General features: G+C 37.3%; 1 protein-coding gene and 1 long non-coding RNA gene across 8 annotated transcripts in view; one reads left to right on the forward strand and one right to left on the reverse strand.

Moving 5' to 3' along the window:
- The window catches only part of large2 (LARGE xylosyl- and glucuronyltransferase 2), a 332,880-nt gene extending 322,093 nt beyond the window's left edge, over positions 1-10,787 (forward strand). For 6 of the 7 annotated variants that reach the window (XM_087291895.1, XM_087291894.1, XM_087291891.1 and 3 more), the window contains 4 exons: positions 976-1,254; positions 3,199-3,345; positions 4,612-4,807; positions 7,407-10,787. In XM_087291895.1, coding sequence (XP_087148021.1) covers positions 976-1,254; positions 3,199-3,345; positions 4,612-4,807; positions 7,407-7,604 — 820 coding nt within the window. In that variant the 3' untranslated portion in view covers positions 7,605-10,787. 7 annotated transcript variants of the gene reach the window in all.
- LOC147832928 (uncharacterized) lies at positions 9,483-12,372 on the reverse strand. Its single transcript, XR_015515457.1, has 2 exons — positions 11,689-12,372; positions 9,483-11,267 (listed from the first exon to the last, which is right to left on the reverse strand). It is a non-coding gene; the product is annotated as an uncharacterized LOC147832928 (long non-coding RNA).
- Positions 12,373-20,905: the final 8,533 nt, after the last annotated feature.

Genomic DNA, 20,905 nt, shown 5'->3' on the forward strand with positions numbered 1-20,905 from the left:
GAGGGGTGTACTTGTATATGCTGAGCCCTGTATATATAATGGAATACTGTGAAAATTTATTTTGCTCTGTAACAGATCACTTTGAATCGCATCCAATTTTTGAAAACAAATAAAAAGTTTGCAAGAGGCTAATATTTTGCCTGGATTATTTAAAGAAATAGAAATACACACAAAATATTTTATCACACAATATCACATATTTCTATTTTTATATATGAGGAGTCCAGATGCAAACACTTCTAAATGAAAGAAAACAATTATAATTCTAAAAGGTTTCTGCATCTGAACTGTTCATTAAATAATAATAATAATAATAATAATAATAATTATTATTATTATTATTATTATTATTATTATTATTATTATTATTATTATTATTATTATTATTATTATAACAACAACAACAACAACAACAATAATAATTATAATAAAAATAATAACAATAATGATAATAATAATAACAATAATGATAATACCAACAACAACAATAATGATAATCACAAAGTTTAAACCATTTTACTTCAGAAACTTGTAATTAATTTTCCAAATAATGTTAAAGTGAATACATTTTTTAAATTAGTATGTAATTTTTTTATCATTTCAAGTTTAATTTCAATAATTTCAAATCAATATCATTTCAATATCATTTCAAATTAAAGTCAATATTTTTAAAGTTTTTTTATCAAAGTTTTTAATCGTGTTTAGTTCTTAATACTCTGTTTATTTCAGAAATGTAATTTTCTATACTGAGCTTTATTTACCAAAGCATTCTTTCATTTTCAAAAATTGGATTGCTATACAGGATACCAGTGTTGTTTACGTTTGAAGCTATATGAACTGAAAGTGGTGTAGAGAAGATCTCAACATGCTATGTAATCTACTGAAAGCTTGCCCTCCAGCTTTGAACATTTGAAAAAGAAAGACTTCAATTACGTGGCCGAATGTTGATGCAAGACACTCTGTATGTGTCCACAGACTGCAGATGCTGGAGGCCATCTGCAAACACTGGGAAGGCCCCATTAGTCTGGCTCTGTACATGTCAGACGCCGAGGCCCAGCAGTTTCTGCGGTATGCCCAGGCCTCCGAAGTCCTCAAAAACCGCAAGAATGTGGGCTATCACATCGTCTACAAGGAGGGTCAGTTCTACCCGGTCAACCTGGTGCGCAATGTGGCGCTTCGCAACGTCAACACACCCTACGTTTTTCTGACCGATGTTGACTTTCTGCCCATGTACGGCCTCTACGATTACCTCAGGTGAGTTGTGCGTTCCTTAAGAATAGTCTCTAAGGGCACTATAAAAATATTCTTATGTTTTTAAGTAGAATCAAATTAACTTTTCTAGTCAACTCTACTTAGATCAATCAAACTGGCTAAAAATATTAAGTTGAACCTTCTACTGCAAAAAAATTGTAAATTGAAACTTGATTGACTTATTAAAATATACTTAAAGCAACATAAAAATATTTGTTGTCATTTTTTGTCATTACATTTTATACAGAGAGGGTTAGATTGAACATAAATAAAAATGTAATAGCGTAAAATGATTAATCACATCCAAATTAAAAGTTTGTATTTGCATAATGTGTGTGTACTTGTGCATACAGTGGGTGACACTTTAAAGTGAGCTTAAACGCTGTGACTCCTACCACCGCCTCTCTAAAGGAGTAAGAACTTGTTTTTAGGGATGACCAAAGTTTGCAACTATGCCGCCAGGGGGCACAAAGGGATGGGATGCGAACGGACAGAAATAGTCTATACTAACTCTGCTACTTTTTAGATATCGTGTATATAAATAAAAATATATGTAAAATAAAAATACAAAATATTTGCATTTATATTTAGAAAATTATACTAGATATAAATATTTAATTTATAACTATAAATAAACATTTTATCTAATATAAACGTTTGCGTGTGTGTATATACAGTTGAGGTCAGATGTTGAGATAGCCAGTGGTGTTGTCTCCACTGGAGATAACTTCCTGTATTCCTGTCAAACTACAACTCCCAGATAACATTGCACCAATCACTCCTGCCACAGCTGAGAGTCATTTGGACACAGAGCTGGAACTCATTATCATTGATGACCATTGTTTCCTTAGTTTCTCACACTCATGGCTGATTCTTCAGTAGCATATGGGCGGGGACAACGGAGGTTAGGATCACATGCAGTTTTTTTAGAGAAGACTCAGACAGGCAATGGTTAAACAGGTACAAACTGGAGCATGAGGGTAATTCAAAGAGCGCAGTCAGAAACAGGCGAATGGTCAGGATAGGCGGCAAAATAACAAGAACTGTAAACAAAACACTGGGTTAAAAACAAAACTATACAGAGAAACTGCTTGGAAATGCTCACGGGGAAACAAGACTCAGCAAAGTGTATGTCAAAGCGAGGAGTATAAACAGTCCTGTTCATTAGTCCCAACAAGCCTCAGCTGTGTGTGTGATCAGGGAGAGAACAGGAACTGGTGTGTGTGTCAGGTGCAGGATGGGATCTGTTGTTCATATCAGATGCAGATGTGTAGTTCTCTAGTGATATGCAACTGCTAGATCGCTGGTGATCATAACAGAAGAATTATTAGCCCTTCTGATTATTTATCCCGCAATTTCTGTTTAATAAAGAGACGTTTTCAACACATTTCTAAACATAATACTTTTAATAACTCAATTCTAACAACTGATTTATTTTATCTTTGCCATGATAACAGTAAATAATATTTGACCAGATATTTTTCAAGACACTAGTATTCAGCTTAAAGTGACATTTAAAGGCATAACTAGGTTAATTAGGCAAATGAGGGTAATTAGTCAAATCATTGTATAATGATGGTTTGTTCTGTAGACAATCAAGAAAAAATGTGGGCTAATAATGTTGACCTTAAAATGGTTTTTAAAAAAATTAAAAACTGCTTTTATTCTAGCCAAAATAAAATGATTAAGACTTTCTGAAGAAGCAAAAATAATATCAGAAATACTGTGAAAATTTCCTTGCTCTGTTAAACATCATTTAGAAAATATTTGAAAAATAAAACACATGAAGGCAAATAATTGTGACTTTAACTGCAAATATAATATATAAAACACAACCAAAAAGCCAAAAATTGACAGGTCATGAATGAAAAACTGTATTTACCTGCCTTCATCTGATGGCTACATTTCTGTAATACCTCTCTGCATTCATTTTGTTTTTCCATGTAGAAAAAGTATAGTCCAGCTGGATATGGCCAATACCAAGAAGGCTCTGGTTGTGCCTGCCTTTGAGACGTTGAGATATCGCCTTTCCTTCCCCAAATCCAAAGCAGAGCTGTTGTCAATGCTGGACATGGGGACTCTCTACACCTTCAGGTACAGCAGACAGTCAACATATCCAAATCGCCAGAGTGATTACTACAAATAAACAACACAAATAATAGTGTCAGTGATAAAGACAAGACACATAAAATAGCTGATAAAACAGTATTTATAAAAATATCATTTCTGTATTTATGTTGGTTTCACATGGTTTTGTTATTTTATATATATAAAAACATTACATTGAGGTGTTTAAATAATAATAATAATAATAATAATAATAATGATAATGATAATAATAATAATAATAATAAGTTTGCTTTAATAATAATAAACAACTTGCTAACTCTTTATTTTATAAATATTATGATTATTATTTTACAATTAATAATTATTGTTGTTGTTGTTGTTATGATAATGATAGATAATAATAATGACAATAATAATAATAACAATAATAATAATAATAATAATAATAATAATAATTGTATTATTAAATATTCTATTACTATTACTACTACTTATAAAAATAACAATAATAATAATATTTTTGCTTTAATAATAATAAACACATTGCTAACCCCTTATTTAAAATTTTATAATAATAATAATAATAATAATAATAATAATTATTATTATTATTATTATTTATCATTATTCTTGTTGTTAATATAATTATTATGATGATGATGATGATGATAATGATAGATAATTACAATAATAAATAATATTAATGATTATCATTATCATATAGATAATGATAATCATAATAATTATGATTGTTGTTATTATTGTTATAATAATAATAATAATAATAATAATAATAATAATAGTAATTTGCTTTAATAGTAATACACACATTCCTTACCCCTTATTTAAAATTTAATAATAATAATAATAGTACATACCTGTATTAATTTTATTATTATTATTATTATTATTATTATTATTATTAATAATAATAAATTTTAAATATAGGGTTAGCAATGTGTTTATTACTATTAAAGCAAATTATTATTATTATTATTATTTTTATTATTATTATTATTTTTATTAATAATAATAAATCTAAATTAAAGCAATTCGAAATAACATTTATCTTACTGCCAGTGCACTTTATTAATAATTAATTTCTATTATCTTGTAGTGAAACTGTTTTATCTGAAATAATCTTTCTGTTAAGTGTTACTGATTTAATAGATGCAAAAAAATGATCATCATGCCACAGTCACAATTAAAAGACTCATAATTGTAAGCATTAGCACTTCAGGTGGTGAAAAATTTAATTCCTTTACTAATTCTTCATTTCCTGAATTGCAGGTATCATGTCTGGACAAAGGGTCACGCGCCAACCAATTATGCCAAATGGAGAACAGCCACGACACCATACAAGGTGGAGTGGGAGGCGGATTTTGAGCCGTATGTTGTCGTGCGCAGAGACTGTCCCGAGTACGACCAGAGGTTTGTTGGCTTTGGCTGGAACAAAGTTTCCCATATCATGGAGCTCGATGCTCAGGTAAGATTTTAAAAGGGACCCATTATACCCCTTTTACAAGATATAAAATAAGTCTCTGATGTCCCTGCAGTGTGCATGTATCGTATCAGCTCAAAATACCCCATAGATAATGTTTTTATAATTGCACCTTTTAGGCTTTGATCCAAATTGTGCCATTTTGGTGACTGTCGCTTTAAATTCAAAAGACATTGTGCTCTTTTAAAAAGGGGGCGGGGCTACAAACACCTACATGTCAGTATAGTGGCAAATTCAAAACAGGACTTTTTGCTTTATACATTTTTCCTCTTCATTTTTCCTCTTCATACCAGTTACTTTATTTAAAACAACAAGGATTAAATGCTCCTATGCTCGTGTGCTTTAATGACACTATTATGGCTGTTTTAAAGCATTGAAGCACACATGGATTTATACTAAGTAAACAATTCAAATTTTCAGTCTGGAAATGGTGAAAAGTTGCCAATTTCAAAACATTTCAAACCGCATTTTCAGACAGATTTCTGCAATAATTACCAGACTTTAAATAAAAGAATAAGGCAAAAAAAAACTCTGTCTTTTTGTCTCTGTCTGTCTGTCTATCTATCATCCATCTCCGTCTGTCTGTCTGTCTATTGTATACCTTTTTTTTTTTTTTTTTTACTAGGCGAAATAAATTATTTTAAATCCAAACTTAATATTTCTATTTAACATTAAACTGCAAAAATTGCAACACAAAGCAAGTGGTTAATTTTTTAAATAAATAAATAAATTAATTTTCTTTTCGGCTTATTCCCTTTATTAATCAGGGGTCGCCACAGCGGAATAAATTGCCAACTTATCCAGCATATGTTTTACACAGCGGACGCCCTTTCAGCTGCAACCCATCACTGGGAAAGATCCATACACACTCATTCACACACATACATTACGGCCACTTTAGCTTACTCAATTCACCTGTACCGCATGTTTTTGGACTTGTGGAGGAAACCGGGGGCACCCGGAGGAAACCCATGCAAACACGGGGAGAACATGCAAACTCCACACAGAAATGCAGACTGACCCAGCCGGGGCTTTTAAAACCAGTGACCTTCTTGCTGCGATCCCCAGGTGCTCCGGTTTACCCCCACAGTCCAAAGACATGCACTATAGGTGAATTAAATAAACTGAACTGGCCGTAGTGTATGAGTGCGTGTGAATGTGAGAGTGTATGAGTGTTTCCCAGTACTGGGTTGCAGCTGGAAGGCCATCTGATGCGTAAAACATATGCTGGAATAGTTGGCGGTTCATTCCTCTCTGGCGATCCAAGGAACAAGGAACAAAGCCAAAGGAAAATGAATGAATGAATAAGAAACAAATCACCTACAGTCAGACAGTCTAAACCAAAGAAAGAAATTTGGGGTGGGTGGGGGACAGTCATTTTTGACCGGAAACACCTCAAATATAAGAAAAAAAATCCCTCAAATTACGTGAAATTGTTCCCAACACTTTCATTCCCTTCATAATCAAACTCAAAGAACATTTAAGGGAGACATCCAAAATATGTTCTCTGTATGCCTCCTGACACAAGTTTTATCCCAGTAGTAAAGGGATAGTTCACCCAAAAATGAAAATTCTGCCATCATTTACTCACTCTTCACTTGTTCCTAACCTGTTGGAGTTTCTTTCTTCTAATAAATACAAAGAAAGGTATTGAGAAAAAGCTGGAAACCTGTAACCATTGACTTCCATAGTATTTGTTTTTCCTACTATAGAAGCCAATATTTACAGGTTTCTGTCTATTTTTTTAAAATACCGTAATGTTCAACAGAATTGACCCCCTTCAGACCTGAATTATGTTCCAAATTTCAGAAAAATGGGATGTCATGTGATGTCCATTGTAATGGACACAGGGTCTGAAGGGGTTAAGTAACAGTTTGGATCCACTTCTCAACAGCCATGTCACCCTGCAGCCCAAGACCGGTTATTCACTGAAGCTAAGCAGGGCTGAGCCTGGTCAGTACCTGGATGGGAGACCACTTGGGAAAACTAGATTGCTGTTGGAAGTGGTGTTAGAGAGGCCAGCAGGGGGCGCTCAACCTGTGGTCTGTGTGAGTCCTAATGCCCCAGTAAAAGTGAAGGGGACACTATACTGTCAGTGGGCGCCGTCTTTCGGATGAGACGTTAAACTGAGGTTCTGACTCTCTGTGGTCATTAAAAATCCCACGGCACTTCTCTTAAAGAGTAGGGTGTAACCTCGGTGCCCTGGCCAAAGTCCCTCTATCGGCCCTTACGATCATGGCCTCCAATCATCCCCATCCACTGAATTGGCTCTATCTCATCACATAGTTGGTGTGTGGTGAGCGCACTGGCGCCGTTGTCCTGTGGCAGCCGTCGAATCATCCAAGTAGATGCTGCACACTGGTGGTGGTGTGGAGAAACCCCTCTCGAGATTGTGAAGCGCTTTGGTTGTATGGCCATACACAATAAATACGCTATATAAATACACATTACATTACATTAACATTACACTTGAGGGGCAGTAAATAGTGAGTAAATTAACATTTTCATTTGAACTATCAATTAATTAACATTTTTGAACATGAAAATAACCGAGGGTTTAACCTATCATGTTTCCTCATTGCAGGAGTATGATCTTATTGTGTTACCAAATGCCTTCATGATCCACATGCCCCACGCGCCCAGCTTTGACATCTCCAAGTTTCGCTCCAGTCCGAGTTACCGCTACTGCTTGACTACACTAAAAGACGAATTCCACCAAGACCTTTCTCGAAAGTACGGATCCGCTGCTCTCAAGTACCTCACAGCACAGAGGAACATCTGAAAGCTCTCTTTCATGGACTTCAGCACACTGGAGAACGGCTTGGATTAGTTGATCAACCGAGGCTCAAAAATGCCCACACGCTGCTCTGCTACCACGATTAGAGGTACGAAGCTGCCCTGCTAAAAACCAGAGCTTTAATTCTTCTTTTGTTTTTGATAAGTCATACAGCGGAGAACTGTGAAAACCAATGACATCAGCAGCAAATCCATCTCAAGACTGGTGGCGACCAAACATTTCAAGCGGACATCGGTGTACGTTTGTGATTACTCACTTTTTTATAGCCTAAAATGAACTTTTTTGTTGACAATCAGGGCTTTTTTTCTTCACTAAAGATCTACGGCTAGTGGTCCACGGCGCTGCGCAGCTTTGAAGCATTCGATGAGAAATGAACGAGCTTTCCAAAGACTCTTCTGCAGGACTGAAGGTTGAGGAGGCCATCCGGACGAGGGACTTTTAAAGCCTTATAATTTCCTTGATATTTAAAGTATTTAATTTTTAACAACGACAAAGTGGTTTATGAACAACGACCTACAGCCTATATGTGTTTTACGGTATACGACAGAAAATCTGATTATTTTTAAATTTCAAACTGCTGATTTGCTTGTAGTGAAAGAGGTCGATTTTGTCTGGTTATCGGATGTTGAAAATTCACGAGAAATGATCAGTGTGCAAAACTCAACACAGGCTCATTGTAAAAATGTACCCCATATACATTTCTAGAGAGCGTGAAATATGCTGCCAGAGCTACGTATGGCTGCATTTCATCTTTAGAACGAACGCTAGGGGGCGGTATGACGCCACCGACGACTTCTGTTTCTGTTTGCGCAACCAGCCGACCGCTTGCCTCCATGTGGACGGCTTTTCCACTGTTACCAGTTTGCCCAGAGGTTACCTGCACACTGCACTGTACTTGAGATGCAAAGAGGAATTGACCGGGACAACAGGGTCGAGTACGGTGAAGAATGGTTCCAAAATCCAGGTAAAACAAAAGGCAATATATAAAATAACCAAGTAAATACCAAGGTGAGGACGTAGTAAGATCTGAAAACGTGTTAAAAATCAGACAAGGGCTTTGCCTTTTCTGGACTGCTTTTGAAAACTCTGTCGGTTGGGTTAAGGGGGGTTTGTGGGGTTGGTGGGGTAGATGGCGGAGAGGTGTCGCGGACGAAAGTGAGCAGGCCAGGGTTGACGTGGACAAACGTGAAGAAGGTGAACAGCAGTTGGGGGAGGAGGGCGGTTGAAGAGGGGAATCTGTAAAATAAGGTGCCGGATCAGATTTCAGAGGTGCTGGATCTGGATTCGGCGTGTTCCAGCACAAATTAAGCCTTGGGTTTAGAGAAGTTGTAATTAGGAGGCCATGATGGACAGATTTGTAGGCAAAATTGGCCAGGTAGCTGGCATTTAACCACTATTCTTTTTCGATGGACATCCTGGGGTTTTTTAGTGAACACAGATAGTCAGGACCTCGGTTTAATGTCTCACCTGAAAAACGGCACTCACTGAGTAGGATAAAGTCCCCTTCACTATACTGGGGCATTAGGACCCACAAAGACCACAGGTTGAGCGTCCGTTTAGGGAAGGGGTGATTGTTCAATCTGTGCTTTTAAAGAACACTTTCAGTTGGGTTTAGGGAAGGGGTAGTCAGGTCAATCTGTGTATTTGAAAATACTATTGCTTGGATTTAGGGAGGAGGTGATTGGGTCAAATTGTTTGTTCGAAAATACTATTAGTTGGGCTTAGGGAAGGGGTGATTGGGTTAAACAGTGTATTTGAAAAAGCTGTCAAGTGAGTTTAGGAAAGGGGTGAGCGGGCCAATCGGTGTATTTGAAAACTTTATCGGTTGGGTTTGGGAAAGGGGTGATCAGGTCAATGTGTGTATTTGAAAACACTATTGATTGGGTTTAGGGAAGAGGTGATTGGTTCAAACGGTGTATTTGAAAATGCTATCAGTTGGGTTTAGGGAAGGGGAGATTGGGTCAATCGCTGTATTTGAAAACTATATCGGTTGGGTTTGGGGAGGGGGTGATCAGGTCAATCAGTGTATTTAAAAACGCTATCCATTGGGTTTAGGAAAGGGGTGATTGTGTCAAACGGTATATTTAAAAACGCTATCGGTTGAATTTAGAGAAGGGGTGATTGGGTCAATTGATGTATTTGAAAACACTATCGGTTCGGTATAAGGAAGGTGTGACCGGGTTGATCCGTGTATTTGAAAATACCATCAGTTGTGTTTAGAGTAGGGGATGGGCTGGGGGATTGGTCGGTCGGTTGTTCAGTCTGTCAGTCGACAGCGGCCTCCTGTGGATTTACATGAGAACAGCAGGCACGAAAACGATGAGAGAAATTTCAGATCTGACAAATTGTACACAGGGCCCTCTAGTGGAAAGCAAAAACTGCAAAAAAATGGACCCTCTGGGAATTATTTTTTGATCTCCAGAAATGTATATAGAAGTACGTATCAATAATGAGCCCGGGTTGGCAAAACTGCTGCATTTATTATTGTCACATAAAGCGAATTATGACATGCTTTAACATTCAGACACTTTCCTGCCCTGAACTCACTTTTTGTTTTGTTTTTTCACTTCAAAAAATTTGCACTACATGCTAAAACACAACTGATTATATGATGCTTATATGTGCATTTGCATTGAGATCCACTCAAGGGACCATGAACAACTGGCGCATCCACTGAAGTTTCTCAAGGACTGAATATTTGTCAGTGATTTAAAAAAAAAACATTCTTCCAATATTTATGGTGTAAAACGTCAAGTCACATTCTGGTCAAAAAGTTGAAATGATAATCCAGTGTCCAATTCTGCACTCACACAATATGTATTTGTATGTTTTAAAAAAAGAGAGAGGAATCTCGAAAGGTTTCATTGTACAAGTCGCTGCTGTTTCTCCAACGTGTCCCGTCTTTATAAAGTCTAACGCTCTTGCAGGTCATATTAAGTTCACTGTTCATACGCCACTCAAGCCCTTCCGTTCCATCAGACTGCAGATTTACGGTAAATACCCGTGCCTTTGCTGTGTTGCGAAAAACTGGATATTGATTGTACTACTGTACGCATCAGCGGGGCCTGCAAGAATACAGGTACTCTATTTATTATTGTTGACTTAAATCAATCATATTTTTCTATGTAGGGGACAAAGTGCTTTAAATAAATTCTCCCTGTTTCTATAGTTTGTCTACGTTCTTTCATTGAAAATGAGTCACAGGATGTTTAGGCTGAAACTTTGAGTTTGTTCAGGAATCACTGCTGATTCATACTGAAGTTAGAAGGTCTAGAATGCACACTGTAAAAAAATATCTGTTAATTATCAGTTTCCATATTTTGTGTGTCGCAAGTGTTTATTTACGGTTATGAATTGCATTATAGGACTTTGATCTTTGCTCTGTCTTCTTCTGATGATGAAAACTCAAGTTCAACAAAGTGACTTTTATTGACTTTTTAGTATGTATAAGTATGTATAGTAACAAAAAAGGTACTGGCAGTTTATTACAAGGTTTTTGTTGCATAACCAAGCGACAGCATCCAGATCTCCCTCATGAAGCCAATACGGAAGTAACTGAAACTGCAATTCATTGACTCGCCTTTGGGGGCTGGCTCCAGGACCTCCAGATGTTCACTGACTGCAATGGTAAATTGGTCAATTTTACAGCTGATAAAACATTTTTACAGGTACAAAAGATGGTTTTGTTGCATATAGCTAGTATTATCCTTTATGACAACTGTGAGAGGGGTGAGTTTTATTATAACTCATCTGTTTAGTTTATATTAAGTCTGCATAATTAAGGGTGTGGCCACTTGAGTGACAGCTAGGTGTTGCTGCTCACGGTCTCGTCACCTCAGCTGATTAAAGTTGATTTGCCGCTGATCTCGGCATATTCATCATAGTTTTGTTTTGTTTACGTGACTTTACATAGTCATAATATGATACATTATGGATGTGACATAATTTCATACATAATATGACATGCTGTGTGCTCTTAATTATGCTCACAAACCATTCAAGTTGCCTCCATTTATGTAGTATACCGGTATTTTATTTAATTTTTTAAAATTTTTTCTATGAATAAAACTTGTATCAGAGTTGCATTAATGTTTTGTTAGCTTGTCATGCTCTGAGAAAACAGTTGTTGACTAGCAATTTACATACACAATCCCTCCACCCCTTGCCCCACGATAATAATGTCATTTGTTAAAAAGTCCGCAGTGATTTAAAAGATTTTATTTCTTTTTACTTTTCAAGGTTAAAATTTATTGGAAGAAAGATCAAGATCCCATAATGCAATTGAAGAGCTTAAATAAACAAAGGTATATAAAAAATTAAAAAACATAAATCATACAAAATATGGAAAACTTGTAATTTACTAATATTTTAGCAGTGCAGGGCAATGCTGATAAGAGAAAATATTACCTTCTCACTTTTTTTCGCTTTATACACACTAATCTAACAAAGAAATGTGCTAAAAGGAAGACAAATTCTGTCATCATTCAAAACCTCTATGTAATTATCTTTTCTGTGCAACACAAAGGGAATTTTTGAAGAATCTTCACACAGTTCTTTTCTTATATAAAAAAGATCTGACAAGTTCCTTGAAACACTACAAAAGCTACAAACTACTAAAGAAAATCCATGAGTCATTTTTGTACACCAATTTTTAAAGGATACTTTATAAAAGTGCCATTTGTAGTACTTCTTTTTTTTACAGAAGGGATTTGGGGAATCTCTTTTTATCATAAAATAATTCAGAAAATAGTACAAAAAAAATCACAATTTGGTGTGAAATAACATGTTAATTAGACAAACAATATATCAATATATCCCTCTGTAAAATACTTCCGAATAGATATGAAAAAAACAAAAAACGGAGGTCTGAAAAGGAGGTTTACAGCTGGTATTGAAAGAAAAAGTAATTAAAAAAATGGATGCTCCACTACGATATCATATTTTAAACTTTTTTTGATTTGTAATGTAGCTGTGTGAACATAAACAACATCTCTGAATGTAAGACGCTCAAAGTTCAATGCAAAGGGAGACATTGGCTCTTACAGAGGTAGCTTAGCATAGCCTACAGTGAACGAAGTTCGGGGACTACAAATAAATACATCCGGGCTAGTGAGATCACAAGTGCTTCAGGTTATGCACATTCACCAAGCACATACACTCCACGCAGCGAAGGAGCCTGGCCAGAGGCGCTGTTATGTTATAGCAGAGAAAGCTAAGATGTTGTCCAAATGCTGCTGTTTCCACAGAGCTTGTTCTGTTTCTGTATTTGGGCTTCCAAAGGAGACGACACAAAGACAGAAGTGCTTACAGTTTAATTTTAATTATGTTTCAGGGAATTATAAAAAAAAAATACAGAGCTCTAGCATTTGACAAAGGACAGCTTCCAGAATCTCTCTCAGTTCAGCGCTGAATTCGACTAAAAACTCCTCCAACTGACGAAGCTGTGGTTTGTGAGCCACAACCAATAAGTATTCTTATTTGTAAAAACTAATCAATTACATGATTTCCAGCATTAACGGTATGTTGTAGCAAGGATGTAAACAACTGGAAATGCTGTTTGGCACCGCTAACATTTTATAATAACAAATAAATAAATAAATAAATAAATTAATTAATTAGTTACAAATTATAAATAAATAAATTAAAAATTTATATTTATCCGTCAAACCGCTGTAAACACACACAATTTTCAGCAGAGCTGCAGTGTCTCTCTATGCGGCCTCTTTTTGTACCTTCATCTCAAATAACAAACTCGCATTTATAAAACTGTGCATAATCAAAGTAAGATATCTGATAAAATAACATGATTTTCTACAAGTGAAGCATGAGCACACATTGCTTTGCATTTTATAAACACAAACAAGCCTAAAAAATACACTCTGGACCACCCCTTTGAATAGATGCATTGTATTATGTATTATAATATGTACTGTGTTTGAAATCTATTTCAACATTTTAAAGCAAAATCCGTATATGTGTGAATCCACTTTTACTAATTTGGCGACAAAAAATGGCCTCTGAAAATTGCCTATATGGTTTCTATTCTACAGTAGCTGAGAGAACTCGCATGCACTGCAAATATACTTACACTAACAAATCAGGAAAACATCCTTATCAGTTTAACATATATGCTTGCAAATTCTTACAACTTATGTAAAAACTGTAAAGACCACAACTCAATTGTAGGATCCCAAAAAAGTGATGAACCTGGCCTTTCCTGTTAAGAGTCAGTGGTGTTGTTGGAGATCTGAGCATACCTGCCAACATTTCCCATCTTGGGAGTCTCCCATATTTCAGACCCATCTCCTGTTTTGTTCTGTCTCCCAAAGAACTCCCGGAATTTCACCCCCCCTTAGTCCTCATCTTCTTGGTACAGTCCCTGGATTGACGACCAGTTTACGACCAAACCCTTCCTTTTTCAAAGGCACGGTCACCACTTACATGCTCGCTACATTGTTACAACATAGAAATGTAAGACATGAGAAGGCTAGCAATGCTGTCATGTGACATTCAACAACCTTGATATGACGTTCTTACTACATTTTTAGTTTTTTTTTTTTCCTTGGCAGTTTATTAATACTGCCTACTGACGAGTAAATGTTGTACAGTGGTTGTCCACGCCGCCTATGCACAACCTAAAGCAACAGCAACATTATGACACCGTTGTGACAGCTTTATCAACAACGTAGACCCTCAACCTTTTTACCAGGTTGGTACAATGCTGAAGAAAGGTTGCTACATTGAGGCAACGTAGTGTGTTTTTTAGGCGTTCTCCTCCAACTCCCCCACCCTCGGTCTCCCGGATTTTCAAAGACAAATGTTGGCAGGTATGGATCTGAGAGTTGTTCAAGCAAAGGTTCCAGGGGATTGACATGAGAGTGAATAATCATTTTAATTTTGGGGTGAACTTACCCTTTAAACAACATGGTGCAAGACGGGAACACAGTTGCGTTGGTTTGAATCTAGCAAAACAAAAGAGTCACGCCTGACATTGCATTGCACGAGGACATTTGGACATTTATGAAAAGCCCCAAATCTCAAGATTGACAGGTGCATGAAAGAGCTGTTTTCGCCTGCAGCGTCTGGCCTTAAACCATCTGCTTAAGGGGTGTTGAGAGGGAAGCAAGACCCCTGCTTTAGACTTCCCCTATAGCTACTGACTGCAAATGACTTCAGCCAATCCAGCTGTTAGTGGCGAGAGGCTGATCAATTGTTTTCCAAATGGATCTGACGCCTATTATAACAAAGTTAATTCCAGCCAATTGTGTGTGTGAGAGAGAGAGAGAGAGAGAGAGAGAGAGCAGAGTGAAGGGCTGTTTCCTGCGCTGTGTGGGCTAATGCATGTGTAATTGCCTGAAGTGGCCCTTTATGACATCATGAATCAGAAAGCGTTGCTCACAGTCAAAGAGTTTCAAGCTTTTTTCCAGCGTTCATTCAGTCTCCCCGGCAGCGCATTAGAGGAAAGAGCATGCAGGGAAACTGGGCTCACAGCGAGAGCACCGCAGCTCAGGATGTCCCAGCAACAATCCAGAAAATGGACTCACATCAGGAAACATGCTCGCGCTTGAATTATTCATTAGATACAAGACAGTGGCAAGTAAAATGCTGTTTCTTGCTGATTCCAACAGTCCCAGGTGAGTCTCTGTTCCTCCGACCGGGGGCATTGCAAACTTTTTATTTATATATATATTTATTTCTTAAGTACTGGCTCATGAAAATGGAAAACTGAGAAGTTTCACATGTGCGTGCATTTTGAACAGCTCTAAAAACATAATCATGTATATGCAAATGATACATTGGAATGCTCCAGACACATCGGTGTGTCGGCCATCCTGAATTAGCCAACTTGTCATTGCAAACACTGGCTGTTTCTCAATTGCAGGAATAGAGAAAATAGACTTTCATTCTTTTAGAGGTCGTTCTTTTTAGGTTAGTAAAGGTACCAGTCAGGCCCGGCCCTAACCAATTTGGCGCCCTACGCAAGATGTCAGGTGGCGCCCCGTCACATCGCAGTAAATTCCACTGCTAGTGTAAAGTCATAAGAAACTAAACAGCTTTTTGATCGACTACTACAAGCTGGGAAAATGTCAGATAAATATGCCAATGTAATTAACGTTATTGCTGAATAGATCTAACATTTACAGATTAGCTTGAGGAAGGAATGATGGGGTAGTTACATTGATATTACTATTTTCCAAAATATCTAGGCCCTTGCATAACGTTAGCTGACGTTAAAACTAACAGATAGCACTATAGCTATTTAATGATTAGCAATGTTGTCATATCTATCAACGTTGGGATGTTAAAATATGGGACAACAAATAGCTTCAAATGATGGAATACATAGCAAACAATAGAAAATATTGACAATAAAATAAAAGGTTTAATCTTATAAAATCAATAGCCTATACAAACATTAAATAAAGCTATAAAATCTATTTACTTTTAATTGTATTTGCATATTGATTAAAGTTACTATAGTTATTTAGTGAAGAGCAGCAAATGAATCTCTCATTGTGCTTTGTTTGATAACAGAGGTGTTAATGTAAGACTGCACAGATCTATAATGAATGAATGAATGAAGCATTCTACTACTTTAGTGACTGTTGTGCTCATTTAAGAGAAAATTAGTTGTGTTTAAAATAAAACAGGCAAGATAGAAAAAAAAAAAAAAAACGAAAAAAAAGAAGCACTTTTCTGACGGTCCCTTACGGAGAGCTCCACTCCGCGCGAGCTCAACTCTCTTGGCTAAACGCATATCCCAAGCTAAACGGAGCAGTGCTCCTAATATCGAGCGAAAAAAAAGAAAAAGACAGCTGTGAAACATAACCAGCTTTGTCTTTTTGTAGGAAACACACTTTAGATCTTTTTAGGGTAAGAGGTTTTTAAGTTATTGCCATCTATCACTGAATGTGTGTCAGCAATATTGAAAACAAAACCAACTTAACTCCGCTCATTTCCGGCGCCCCCCTGGATGTACAGCGCCCTTAGCATTTGCCTATGCCACGGGCCGGCCCTGGTACCAGTACAAGGTAAGGTTGACAACATTGATAATGTAGAATTTTATTTAGTTAAACAACAAAACATCAGTAAATAGCGCTATTCCGCCTGGCCTGCTTTACTGAGGTCAAGTTGCTTTTATATGCACATCACATTGGTTCAGTTTTGAACAATGACAACCTGTGGCGCGCTCCCTATATTGTTATCCCTTTATAATAGCATTTCAGTATGGCTTAGTAATTAGTATAAATCCTGCACGCCGCCAGCCTGCTCAGTTCAGTCCCTTTATTTAACAGGAGTCACCACAGTGGAATAAACTGCCAACTTATCCAGCATATGTCTTACACAGTGGATGTACACTCATACACTCTCATTCCCACACAAACACTACGACCAATTTAGCTTATTCAATTCACCTGCACCCCATTTCTTTAGATTGTGTTGAAAACCTGAGCACCTGGAGGAAATCCACGCCAACAAGGGGAGAACATGCAAACTCCACACAAAAATGGCACCTGAACCAGCCGGGGCTCGAACCAGTGACGTTCTTGCTGTGAGGTGATCGTGCCACACACTGCACCACCGTGACGCCCCTAAAACCCAACTGTTTAAGGTAATTGTAAAGTGAGGCTTTTTATGCTAATGGTCTAATCCAACTTAATGATTTATGCTAAGCTAAGCTAAAAGTGCTCCCGCCAGACCCAGAGATAGACTGAATGGATTCATAAATGGTAAAACTAAACTGTTTAAAGGAATTGGGAAGAAAATCTAGTGGATTGTTGCTTTAAATGGACATTGACAGAATCTGACAGTTCAACTAAATAGTATTTAATATGGATTGTTAATTAACACTGTGTAAATAGGCCACCACGATGGCAGAGGCTATTTACATTACCTTTGCCCACCAATGCCTTGTATACCTTGCAGTAACTGTATCAATATGGCTGTGAATTATGTTGTATGCTATACCCTGATAGTGTAAGTGCTATGATTGGTCAGATCGCCTGTCAGTCAAGCTCCCTGTGTCAATGGATTGTCCAAAAACGTTACATTCAGACAGAAGTTCTCATTAATGGCGTGACCACACAGATCGATGAATGCATGTTGTGGCAGAGAAGCAACAGGAAATAATTCCTTCAGACTGCAGCCTCACAGAGATCAATGCCAATAGCTCACACCACCGTTAATTATCTCTTAACTTAATGACAGGAATCAAAACACTCCATTTATCAGCTGGTGGCAGACACCAAATAACCCACATCTCAACAGCGACTGCTCGATATTGATACTGAAATCATCATATCAGCTTCAGTAAGGGTTTCTCAGTATCACTCGCTCTAAAGTTTAGCAGGAGATGTGTGTTGTGTTGTGTTGTGTTGTTTATGTGCTCTTCACACTCTGTGTAACACAGCCAGTAAATAAGGAACTACAGATCAATATTACCCAGATGTCACTGTTGGGTCAACAGAGCTTGCTAAGGTCAAAAGGGTCGTAAAAGTGTTTCTTTCGCACATGTTCGAGCAATTTCTAAACTTGACATTCCTGAGGTTTTACCCAACACAATGGCTTCTGTGATTTTTTTTTTTACATCTTTATGACTTTAAATGACTATTTTAGGGTGGTTTCACACCTACACTTTTGTTTCGGAACGTGTCTCGTTTGCCCAGTTAGCGCGGTTCGTTTGGCATATGTGAACAGGGCAATCGCGATCTGTTCCGCGCCAAAGTAATCGCTCCGAGATTGCTTGAATGAGGTGGTCTCGGCTCGATTGAAACAAACCCTGGAGCGGTTCGATTGCAGTGAGAAAGCGATCCGATCAGAGCGCGGTTATATCACAGTGTTTTATGGATATGTAATAGGCTTACAGCTAAATGAAAAGAGAATTATGAGTATGGCGGGAAGTTTCGCGAGTCTCCGGATGCCCGCAAACAAGTGATGATCTCCTGGTAATCTCGCGTCTCCCTCCCGGTCCTTAAATAGGCATCGTCGCGCACCCTTCTCACCCCTCCCCACCGCATCTCTCCTCAGACATGTCGCGCGCTCGCACCCTGTCAATTACCATCAAACCACCTCCTCTCCTGACAGCTTAGCGGGACGCTGCAAAATAAACCCTGACACTCTGACCAATGTGAGGAGAGTTTACTCGCACGTGACTTGTTTTCGCTCTTTTGGTCCGATTAGAAACTTTGCAGTGTGAAAGCGAACCGCTCCAAGAGCAAAGAGCAACAATGTAACAATTGTAATCTCTGTTTCGGAACAACTGAATCGATTTACAGGTTTGAAAGCACCTTAGTGGTTTTAATGACTTTAAATATCATAAAAAAGATCAGTTGAGTTAATCAGTTTATTTGAGTTAATGAACAACTAATAATTAGTCATTAGTTAACACATAGGGTAATACCAAAGACTATAGAATATCCAAAACGTGTCACTCGTATAGTTTAAAATAGAGAAAATTGTAACGGTCAATATGGCCAATGAAGCCCCTCCTAGAACAGGAGCCAATCATTGATCACTATAAACTGATGATTCTCCGGGGGAGAAGCTCAGACCAGATGTGTGTTTTTGCGACAGATTTTTGTGGTCAGCAAATACACTGGAAACTCAGCGAATACTTGCTTCACAGACATGAGAAATATATCCACAGACAGCTTCACATCTGTACTTTCAAACTAACCAACTACTTGAACACAAAAGTTTTTTGGTTTTGTTGTTTTCACTTTCATTTCTGGAGGAAATTCACCAGTGAGACCAAGTTGAAAAATACTTTAGAAGAGTGATCAGACGATTATTATCTATAGGACGATAATATGTAGAATGGCCATAAATGAGGTCGGTGTTGTGATTCTAGTATTAGCTTAGGAAATCTTAATAAATGCTGATTTTTGTTTGATACAAACACTTAAACTTTTGAGACAGTTGTTGTTTACTGGCGATTTCAAATATGTAACGTAACCGTAAGCTTGGCAAACAGTTTTGCAGGACGCCCAGAGTTTATCAAGATTCTTTGTATTCATCTTTAATGCCTCCTCCTTCCTTTTATCCCAGACATGCTCAATAATGTTCATGTTTGGTGACTGGGCTGGACTTGACCTTCTTTGCTTTTAGGAACTTTGATGTGGAGGCTGAAGTATGAGAAGGAGCGCTATCCTGCTGAAGAATTGCTCTCTCTTGTGGTTTTTAATGTAATGGGCAGCACAAATGTCTTGATACCTCAGGCTTATGATGTTGCCATCCACTCTGCAGATCTCTCGCACGCCTCCATACTGAATGTAACTCCAAACCATGATTTTTCCATCACCAAACTTGACTGATTTCTGTGACAATATTGGGTATATGTGGGTTCCAATGGGTCTTCAGCAGTATTTGTAATGATTGGGATGCAGCTCAACAGATGATTCATCTGAAAAATCGATCTTCTGCTACTTTTTCAAACGATCAACTAAGTTATTATTTGTTGCTCTTACAACTGGGATCAACGACAAGACTGTTGTCAGGTAGTCTGTGGTAAATATGAAGCAATTGTGTCATTTCTTTGAAACATATCAGGCTTCATAAATGTTTAACTTTACTCTTTGTTGCAGATTAATTCTGATTAATTAAATCTGATTAATTCGACTAAGCCGAAGGAAAATGAACGAATAGATGATTGAATGAAACGACTTGTTCAGTTTTTATTCATTCTGGAAATATATAATACAAAAATATATATTCATAACTTAATCGAAAAGCTATAGTGAATATATTTTGTTGGCTTGTTCCCACTAACTTTGTCAAAACAGGTGCACAAGTTCAAACAGCAGGTGTGAGGTGGAGTGTCTAATAAACCTCATCTCTGTCATTCTTGACTGTAAATCGTTTTCTGCTACATAAAGCAAACCCCAGGAGACAATCTCTTTAATTATGCCTATTGCTCCTCGTGCACAGAAACTGTCATAATTCACTGTAATGTTAAGGAGGACATGCTTTCAGTTTGCCCTATTTAAGTGCCAGATAGCAGATGTTCAATTAAAAACTGTGCGAATGAAAATTGTCCTCTTCAAGGTGTTTATAAACATTAGATATAGCACAGAAGCCAAATAAAAGTCACTAATCATGTTTGGTACTTTTTGATGTTATTGAATTTGAAAGATTATACTTAATTAATACGCAACTGATTTTGGCGTTAAGGATGCAGCTCATACCTGTCAACCCTCCTGTTTTTCCCGGGATTCTCCTATATTTTACAGTTCTATCCGGCTATCATCTCGTAAAGGTATTTTCCTGTATTTCTCCCATATTTTCAA

Source organism: Danio rerio, chromosome 18 (genome assembly GCF_052040795.2).
Source record: "Danio rerio strain M-AB ecotype USA chromosome 18, GRCz13ab, whole genome shotgun sequence".
NCBI lineage: Eukaryota > Metazoa > Chordata > Actinopteri > Cypriniformes > Danionidae > Danio > Danio rerio.